Source organism: Tiliqua scincoides, chromosome 12 (assembly GCF_035046505.1).
Source record: "Tiliqua scincoides isolate rTilSci1 chromosome 12, rTilSci1.hap2, whole genome shotgun sequence".
NCBI lineage: Eukaryota > Metazoa > Chordata > Lepidosauria > Squamata > Scincidae > Tiliqua > Tiliqua scincoides.
Window position 1 is genome coordinate 16,134,811 of NC_089832.1, and position 10,000 is coordinate 16,144,810.

General features: G+C 47.8%; 1 protein-coding gene across 1 annotated transcript in view; it reads right to left on the reverse strand.

Annotated features, from left to right (window-relative positions):
• The window catches only part of GAB3 (GRB2 associated binding protein 3), a 76,241-nt gene that overhangs the window by 9,774 nt on the left and 56,467 nt on the right, over positions 1-10,000 (reverse strand). Inside the window, exons 3-7 of the mRNA XM_066640263.1 lie at positions 8,851-9,067; positions 6,923-7,398; positions 4,806-4,861; positions 2,920-3,175; positions 1,551-1,632 (exon numbers count right to left, since the gene is read on the reverse strand). Coding sequence (XP_066496360.1) covers positions 1,551-1,632; positions 2,920-3,175; positions 4,806-4,861; positions 6,923-7,398; positions 8,851-9,067 — 1,087 coding nt within the window. The remainder of the gene's footprint in view (positions 1-1,550; positions 1,633-2,919; positions 3,176-4,805; positions 4,862-6,922; positions 7,399-8,850; positions 9,068-10,000) is intronic.

A 10,000-nucleotide genomic window follows, 5' to 3' on the forward strand; every position in this document is an offset into this window, starting at 1 on the left:
GAGACCGCCTGGGAATACCGGGTGCTGTAGGCTTATACCATAGTCTTTCGAGACTGAAGGTTGCCAACCACAGCATGGGAAGAGGTCCATTGCGGGGACGACGCACTGGCCTCCCGCATTGGGTGACGCAAACCCTAGTAAAGTCCCTGTTTCTGGGCATCCCCTGCTTAATGATGAGCACTGCTTCAAAGACCCCTGAGATGTCCTAGGAAAGAGTCATTTTGACATCAAACACATGTCCCAGCTACAGAGCCTTTTCACAGCCAGGGAACATAACAAACATTAAAAGAACAACTTCTAAAAACGGTCTTGACATTTTCCAGCACCACCCATTTGCGAGAGACCCCAAATGTAGGTTTCGTGACACACTCTGTCTCCAATCTCTGCCTTTAAAAGAAGCCAGTTTAATTTTGGAACGTAGCAAAGTATTATTTTTTTTTCTTGCGAAAGGCTGGGACAGGTTCCATGGAATCCCTATCGAAGGTTTGTTTAGAGACTTGACTCAGTCTCGTTCTTGAGAAATGAAAGAACGTTATAAATAACTTCCTGGTTAGAAATGTGAATGCTTAAAGGAACCATTGTGATAATGTTTCAAAAAGGCTTACATCCATATGGGGTGAAAATTCCCAGATTTTCCCCTCCGCTGTTCAGCATGGACCCCTTAGGAGGAATACTGGCCAACACATGGTCTAAGTCAGTGCTCCCCAATCTGTGGGTTGAGACTCCAATGGGGTCACAAAGCCTCACTTGGGAAGTCGTGGCAACCTTTTAAAGCCTATGCAAAAGTGGGCTTAGATCCAACTCAATCAAGTCTTCTTCTTGAAGACTTTCTGCCACAATCTCCCCTTTAAAAGAAAACCTTGTTGAGAGCTGGGGTAGGGACGTGGCAGAGAGGTGAGCTGTGAATCAGGACTTCCCTGGTTCAGATCTCACCTCTGCCATGAACTCATTAGGTGGATCCTAACAGATTGGCATTCTAAAAAGTGGGTCCTGGTGCTAAAAGGTTTGAAGACGTGGCACCTGCTCAACCTCAGTCTTCCCCATCTGCAAAATGGGGATAATAATACCTATTTAACTTAGAGGGCTCTTTAATGCTCTTTACCTTAGAGGTAAATGCTATTTAGAGGGCTCTTAGATGCTGCTGGAGTGTAATTTGTGGAACTCCTTGCCACAGGATGTAGTGATGGCATCTGGCCTGGACACCTTTAAAAGGGGATTGGACAAGTTTCTGGAGGAAAAATCCATTACGGAGTACAAGCCATGATGTGTATGCGCAACCTCCTGATTTTAGAAATGGGCTATGTCAGATGCAAGGGAGGGCACCAGGAGGCAGGTCTCTTGTTATCTGGTGTGCTCCCTGGGGCATTTGGTGGGCCACTGTGAGATACAGGAAGCTGGACTAGATGGGCCTATGGCCTGATCCAGTGGGGCTGTTCTTATGTTCTTATGGCTGCTGCAAAGATTACAAGACAGTGTGTGTGAGGTCCTTTGCACATTTTTCTTAAAAATGCCACACCAATGCCAAGTGGCATCAAGAATTATCCACTTACTAAGGCACAGTCCACGTTCTGGTTAAGGCAGCATGTTCTCGAATGGTGGAGAGGTTCCGCAGATCTAGGGGAGGTGGTCGCGCTGAAGGGGAAGAGAAAGGGAAGGCATTCTTCTTGAATACACAAAGCCTTATGGTCTGGAGCCCGACCATTCGTCCATCTAGCTCAGGTATTGACACCCAGAACTCTAATTAAAGTAAGTGCAACTACTTTACTTGCTTCTCTGCCTTGAAATGTTACTTTTCTCTGTTCTGTTCTGTTCCGTGACCTGGAAGTGAAACGCTTTTTGCTCCCTTTGAATAACTGGCCACTCGCTTGACACACGTATAGATAAGCTCAGGGTCAAATCCTATCCAGCTTTCCAACACTGATGAAGCCACAGCCCCAGCCCCGAGGTAAGGGAACAAATGATCCCTTACCTTGAGGAGGCCTCCATGACTGCCCTCCACACTGCAGGATGCAACACACTCCCTGTGGGCATGGCTACATCAGCGCTGGAAAGTTGGACAGGATTGGACCTTCAGAGTTCCTAGAAATCCACTTGAAAATAAATTGTTTAGAAGAACAATCTACCTTCAGGGACGAACCATCCATGAAGCTGACGGAAGAAGCAGCCCCTCTGCTCCCACCTACCTCTGCTGTTCCTTCTTCTCTTACTCCCTGGATTCAAAAAGGAAGAGGGAATGGAGAGAAAAAGGAAGTGTGGAGGAGAATAGTGGGCTAGATGCTCTAGCCCAGGGGTGTCCAAACATTTTGGTAGGAGGGCCACATCATCTCTCTGACACTGTGTCAGGGGCCAGGGAAAAAAAATTAATTTACATTTAAAATCTGAATAAATTTACATAAATGAATATGTTAGAGATGGAACTTATATGAATAAATGAAGGTCTTGTAGTAGCCCAGGGCCTATAAAAGGCCTTGCACAAGCAAGGCCAGCCTTTCCTTTGTTGCCACTGCTGCATCACAGATGTGAAATAGCAAGTAGTGGAGGGAGCCCTCGTCCTACAGCTCAGGTGAGAAAAAAGTCGTCCTCATGCTGAGAACAGTTGCGTCAGGCCAGCACGGGCTCCAGAAAGTCTCTGGAGGGCCAAAGGCTCATTGGAGACTAGGGGCTTCCCGTGGGCCAAATTGGGAGCCCCCAAGGGCCGCAAATGGCCCCCGGGCCGGGGTTTGAGCACCCCTGCTCTAGCCCACCAATCTCCTCTCCTTCCACACTTCCTCGTTCATCTCCATTCTGCTTCTTTTCAAATTATGAGAGCGGGAGGAGGAATGGAGATGGCAGATGAGGCGTTGTTAGGTAATGGGGGGGTTCGCTGGTGGGTCGCGCTCTATCTTGGGTGCCAGGAGGTCCCAGGCTTCCCTTGCTTACATTTCCGGCGAGGCTTGAGATCCCGGTTCACCGGAGGAGGCTCCAGGTCCGTGGGGAGCTCGGGAAGCGGGCTGGAGAGTTTTTCAGCACTGACTGAGGAGAGAGCAAATGTCGCAGAGCCTGGGCTCATGGGAATGTAGCCGTCCGAGGTGGAGTCGGACCCTGAGATGGGTGGCGAGGCACTGGGGTGCATGGGCACGTAACTGTTTTCGGAACTGTCCGACGAGCAGGAGTAGAGCGGGCTGAACCGGCACGGCTTGAGAAATGAGGAAATTAAAAAAAAAAGGCAGGAAGAGGAGTGCTGTCAACAGGACTGGCTCTAAAAAAGCAGGAAGCCAAAACCTTGTTCATTCAGGTCTTATGGACAAAAGTTTCAGTTATTCTGTTTCTAGATAGGAACCATCAGAACCCTCCCAGCTTTCTCTACTTTCTTAGGGCTTCGAGCCAAGCCTTCCGAATGGTTTAACAATTCAGTGGGTCCTCAGTATCGCAGGGCATCTATTCCCAGACACCCCCATGGAAACCGATACCAATAATTAAATCTGCTAGGAGGGCCTCAAGGTCCTCCTGGAACATCTTTCTACTCGTAGTTGTGTCTGGGAGGAGGTCCTTGAGGCCCTTCAGACATGGGATTGGCATCTCTGTTGAGTCAAAGCCGCAGGTGCTGAATGTGCGGATGAGAAGACACCACTGAACACATAACCCAGGAGAGGCCATACCTAGTCTGAAGGTGACCTGCTATTCTAACTTCCTTATTCAGCTCTGTCCAGAGCATTAGTGCCTTTGAATCAGCTGTGAACAGCCATCACAACTAGTCACCATTGATAGATTTAATTTAATCCCCTTTTCAAGCCAACTAAGCTAGTGGTCATTGCCCCATCTGGTGACAATGAGTTCCACAGTTCAAATTATGCACCGTGGGACAAATACTTCCATTTGTTCACCCTAAATCTTCCATCAATCAGATGCACTGGACAATCCCTGTTTAAAGTGTTGTGAGTGAGGGAGAAAAAATCCTACCTACTTTCTCCACAACATGAGTAATTTTATAAGTCATATCCCTCTCAGAAGCCCTTTTTGCTGAGCTAAAAAGTCCCAAATGATGCCACCTACCCTGGCAGAAATCAGGAACAAAAACAAAAACCCAGAGGGGGGCAACCCTCCAATACTTTGCTCTATGGCAGTGTTTCTCAAACTGTGGGTTGGGACCCACTAAGTGGGTCGCAAGCCAATGTCAGGTGGGTCCCCATTCATTTCAATATTTTATTTTTAATTTATTAGGCTTGATGCTCCCATGGTATGTGACTGCATTTGGGGAAATGTTACAGGCCTGTACTTTTAACAAGCTACTATTTATATTCTTTTAACAATGATAGTCAATGGGATTTACTTCTGGGTAAGTGTGGATAGGTTTGCAGCCTAGGATTGTTAAAAATTTTCCTGCTTGATGATGTCATTTCTGGCCATGACATCACTTCTGGTGGGTCCTGACAGATTCTCATTTCCAAAAAGTGGGTCCTGGTGCTAAATGTGTGAGAACCACTGCTCTATGGCAAGCAAAAGGATTAAAAGGAGAGAGTCAACCTATTTCATTGTTGTTGTTGACCCCAAAGCTGACCAGCATTGCACAGGTCAACTTGCCCATTCAACATGGAACACTCCAATCAAGTCCTTGAGATGGTGTGATCCACAGCATGCTTACTCTGAAGTAAGCCCCTTGAGACCAGTGGGGTTTACTCACAGGAAGATGTTGTTGTTGTCTTATCTTCTCTTGATCTGCTATCTTGTGATGGCTGTGGTTTTTGGTTTATTACCTGCTACATGTTTCTTGCTCAAATTATACTAAATGCAGTCGGGAAAGGGGGCTGAGAATAAAAGCTACCTACCAGATTCAAGCTGAGCCTCTTGTCTCTCCTTCTTAAGGAGTTTTCTTCAAAGTCAGCTGCAAAACAACAACAAAAAGGCAAACCATAATGATTAAAAAACAACAACAACAGATGAACAGATGGGCAGAAGGGCCTAGGCAGGCCACAGAAATCTGCAGAAAGGCCTGCAGAAATCCTTTAAATTATTTGTGCCTGGCACCCACCGTTGGCCTTCATAAAGGTTTGGCGTTCCTGGTTAGAATAAACTCCAGCAAGCTCTTGCTAATGCTGCCAAACAATGAAATCAGCTTGTTAGCTCATTGCTGCCCCCTGCCGGGCAGAAGCAAACCTGCATCTGATTTCACAAGATCTGACGCTTGGGGTCTGCGGTCTCTTGAAACATGTTCCGCCCTCCCACCGGAACGGATTTCTGACCCATTTGTTAGAGTTCTGTTAGGGTGAAAAATCATCCCCAATGCACCTTGTGTTCAAGCCTACTTGATTTACTTCCCATAGTAGCTGCATGGAACAGGGAAAATACTGTTGGACCCCATTATAAGAACATCAGAACATAAGAAGAGCCCTGCTGGATCAGGCCAAAGGTCCATTCAGTCCAGCTTCCTGTATCTCACAGTGGCCCACCAAACGCCCCAGGGAGCGCACAAGACAACAGACACAACCTGTGTCCCGGTACCCCTCCCCCCCGCATCTGGCAATCAGAGGAAGCCTGCCTCTAAAACCAAGAGCTTGCACATACCTACTATGACTTGTAACCTGCAAAGGATCCATTTCGGGACCCCCCGCCAATCCTGAAACCCATGAATAATTAAATCCATAGGTTTCGGTCCAATAGCTGCTCTGGATACAACTGGAACCTTGTTGTGCTTGCATCTAGAGCCATTCTGAGGCCCGTAGAGGCTGCATGCAGCCTCTATGGAATTCAGAAAGGCCCCCTGGAAGTAACGGGAAGCTTCTGGGGTCCTTTCTGAGGCCTGCAGAGGATGTACACAGCCTCTTTCACAAAAGCCGGAATTTTCACGAAACGTCCACAAAAATCTGAAGTGCCCTTTAAACACCTCCAGGGGGCTTTCTGAGGCCAATAGAGTGTGCAGCCCCTGCAGCCTCAGAAAGGTTCTTGGATGCAACTGGAGAACACCTCCAGTCACATCTGGGAGCTCATTCTGCCTTCCGCTGCAGATGTGGAACCCGCAGTAAATTAAATTCGTGGGTCCCGAATCCGCCGATTAGGAGGTTGGACCTCTATCAGTGCCTGGATTCTAAAGCTCTTTCACGGGAATCATTCGCTGTAGCATCAAGACACTGGAGATCCAATTCAAAGTCAACATATGTGCTCCAAACCGCTCTGGCCGTGGTTGAGAGGGGCACTTAAGCAATCAGAATATATTTCTTGCCTTGAAATATGAAGTAAAACCATGTGTTCAATTGGAGGGACACTTTCACGTGAGTTGGGGGGGTGGAGGGTTTGAGAGGAAATATACAACGAGCCTGCACTGTGTGTCAAAACTCAGGGCTTTACAAAAGAGGGACTGGCCAGTTCAGACCAACTCAAAATGCTCTTCCACTTGCCTACCTTTCAGGATGTTGGATTTTTAAAAACCCAACTCCTATATGGAGAAGATCGTTTGAAGCCTTGGCTACCTGTCATGTGAGAATTGTATAATTAGTATTCAGATATTATTTGGGCAGATATTATTAATCTGAATTACAATTCAGATTATAATTCGGGCAGGAGGTCTGGTCTAGAGGGTTGAGCCTCTGCTTGCCTGAAGATAACATCTGAAGGTCACCAGTTCGAGGCCACCGGCACCGTGAACGGCAAGACCTTGAAGCAGCTGACAAGCCGAGCCGAGTTATTCCACCTGCTCTTGGAGAGATGAAGGAGTTGCTTGTCACCCTGCGTGGGAGGAATTTGGAGGCCAGAAAGTGATAACAGAACATAAAAGATCTATCTGAAATGTTGTGGTTCTTGAAAGATAGAGAACCTTCTTCAATTGTAAAAATCCCTACGGGGATTTAGAACAGCCTGCCCATGTAGACTGCCTTGAATTAAAGTCTGAGGAGAAATCTGATGACCAAGAAAGGCTGTATATAAATACCTGTATTATTATTATTATTACCTTTCCAATTCCGCATGCTGTCCAAGCCAGATATGGAGATTCGTCTTGGCACCAAAGCTCCCTGGGTTCCGGAGATCCCGGCATGTCCATTTTGAAGGCCTCCACTGAACTGCTCTTCAGCCCTCCTGTCTGAAAAATGTGTTGGCTTCGGCGGCCTGGGGGGTGGAGTGTTGGCCAGAACATCAAGTTCCGTCACGCCAAAGGAAAGCGCACTCTGGCTTTTATCCACCAGATAGGTGGGTGTTAAGGGAGGTCCTGACAGTGGAGAGGAAGAGGAGAAATCACTGGAAGGAGGTCCACTCGTGTCTGAATTTCTAGGGCGAATAATCCCCTGGGTCCCAGGCTGGGCTAGCTCTTGCAGCAGGCTGCTAGACGACTGTAAATGGAGGGAATGCTGAGAGGCCATGAAGTCCACAAAGACATCGTCAGATGAGGCCTGCTCCAGGGACCGATCAGAATTGGACCAGCTGTGGCACCTGGAGGGTAAACAGAGAGAATCTCAGCTGGCTTTCTGTCCTGGCACCAGGCTCACCAATGAACAGCGGCAGAACCAGTGACGTCACTAGGGTTTGCTTCACCCAGTACGGGAGGCCCGCGTGTGACCCTCTTGATGGGCCTTCTCCCATGCAGTGTGGGGGGCGACATCCCGGGTGGTGGGTGTAGTGATGCGCCATCTCCCCACCTGTGTTGGTTTTTTGGCTATAACTTTTAATAGAATAGAGATATTTCAAGGCAGTTTCTTTCGTTGCATATGGCACAAAATTACGCATCTAATGATATATAACATGATGGTATGATTCAAAAATGGCAAGATTTAAAAATTTTGGCCAGTCACCCACCTGTGCGTGTCACCTGGTGAGGCACGCATCCCACCACTCTCCCCTAGTGACACACTGAGCAGAATTATGGAAGGGGCGCTGGTAGGCTTCATGCCCTCCGTTCCTTCTCCTTCAAGGAGAAAGAACAGGGGTGTCATGAATATGTACAGTTTAGGCCTAGTAGCATTGCAAAGCCTGAACCACAGTAACCCAGAAGGGGCTTGCAAGGGCTTGCAGTCCTAGCTGCGAGAATTTGCAGCTCAATGGAAGGTGATTATGTAGCACCTAGGCAGCCAGAAAGATGCCCATCAAGGATGGAATGCAGCTGCAGATCTCCAGGGGGAGGGAAGAGCTGAGAGGGCGAGCTTCCAGCCCCACTTCCGGAGGACAGGGTCTTTGTTCCTTGTCTCTTGGTGAGAGAGGTGGTGGGTGCACATCCTGCCTCTCCAGGACCATGTGGTCATAGGTAACTGGCCTGAGGATCTACAAAAGAAGCTGACCCAGGTGAGGGTTACAGAATAATAGAGTTAGCCAGTTAGCTTTGTTGTTTTATGCTGATATGTTTCTTAGAAGTTTTTATGCCTCTAGCATTTGCTGCCTTTTGTAACTTTTTGTAACCCTATGTACTTAATAAAGTAAAAATCTTTTTTTAACATGTTGGTTCATTGTCTGCTGGGGACAAAGGTTCAGAATCCTGCCTAGCCGTTCAGCAAGCTACCAAAAATCCTCATTGTGGACTAGAAACTTGAGGGCTGAGACTTTAAGTAAAGAAAGTGCTCAGTGCCTACAAGGGATATAGTTAAGCCTAGAGGGTCTCAGTTTCCCTGGACTGAGGCACTGGCTCTTACAGGGTGGTGGCAGTACTACCGAACAGGGATCTTTGAGGGCTCTAGGGTTCAGAATCAACAACTCTGAGCACCCAAAACTCTGGGAGTGAGACCCAAAAGTACGACAAGGGGACACAAAGCTGCCACAGTAAGTGCTCCCTCTTTCAGGAAGAACCCAGAAATGATGTCACTGCCCTGAACACCGGGGCAGTGTGTTCAGCCCAGAGGTTGGCTGATACGATGCAGGTCAGCTTCACGAGACTGAGCAGGAGAAGCAGAATACCTGACATGACTGCGTATTCCAGTCTCACAGTTGGACAAGAAGAGATAATCCGGAAGGAACACCGATTCGGACTCGCTGGCGGTTTCCTCGGCAGCGGACGTATCGGCAGCGGCCTGGTCTACTAAAAAGGAGGGGTCCGTGATCCTCAAGGCGTGGTTGGAAGTGGCTGGGGAGGGCTGGGGGGAGGAGATGGTGTGGGACAGGTTATCCCCTGAATCTGCAACAAACAAACAAAAAAATGCTTAACTTTGGACCAGACTCTCTGGGAAATCTCTTGCAGCAAAAATGTACGGCCCCCGCAAGATTCTTTATCACTCGTACCTGCTGCCTGTCTGTCTGGGGCTTGTGGAACAAGCGAGGACGATGAGGTCAGTCCTGGAAGAAAGTGTGTCTGCCCAGGCCAAAAATCAGTTGAGACAATGTGCTGGTGTGTGTGTTTTCTTTACGCAGCCTATTCTAAAAAAAGATTGGTCTGTCCCCTCTCATCCACATGATAGGAGTGAAAATTAACTGACAGGCCCCCCAAAGCCCCCAATATGCCCATAGAGCTCCACTCCTATATAACAGGAAGGAGAATCCATTAAATTTTTTTTAAAGCACGACATTTTAAGAGTCACATTTTTGTTATGGATAGCACCAAGTGTTTACACTGAGTAGAAACTCTACTTCCCTAACCCATAAACAGTATCTGGAAGAGGAGGCCAATAGATGGTCAAAAGCAGCGTTTCCAAGAAGTAAAAATGTTTATACTGGGGAAGACGTTGCAGGCTGGAGAAATGCACAGCCAAACCCTCTTCCCGCAGGTGTTCTGCATGCTCCTTCTCACACAACCTCAGAAACAGCAAGGCGCAAGGGACATTTAGACAAAGCGGCTCCCCTGGATCGCCCTTCTGGAAGCAAGAGACAAACTTATTGAACCTGAGCAACAGCTTCTGAAGGAAAAAAAGCCATAGCATTTGGATTAGGTTTTAAATTCAGCTCTGAATGGGTTAATATTATTGTTGGCAACCTTCAGTCTCGAAAGACTATGGTATCGTGCTCTGAATGGTGGTTCTGGAACAGCGTCTAGTGTGGCTGAAAAGGCAGATTCGGGAGTGCCAATCCCTTCCACATCGGGAGCAAGTGCAGTCTGGCCCTGGTCTGTCTCCCT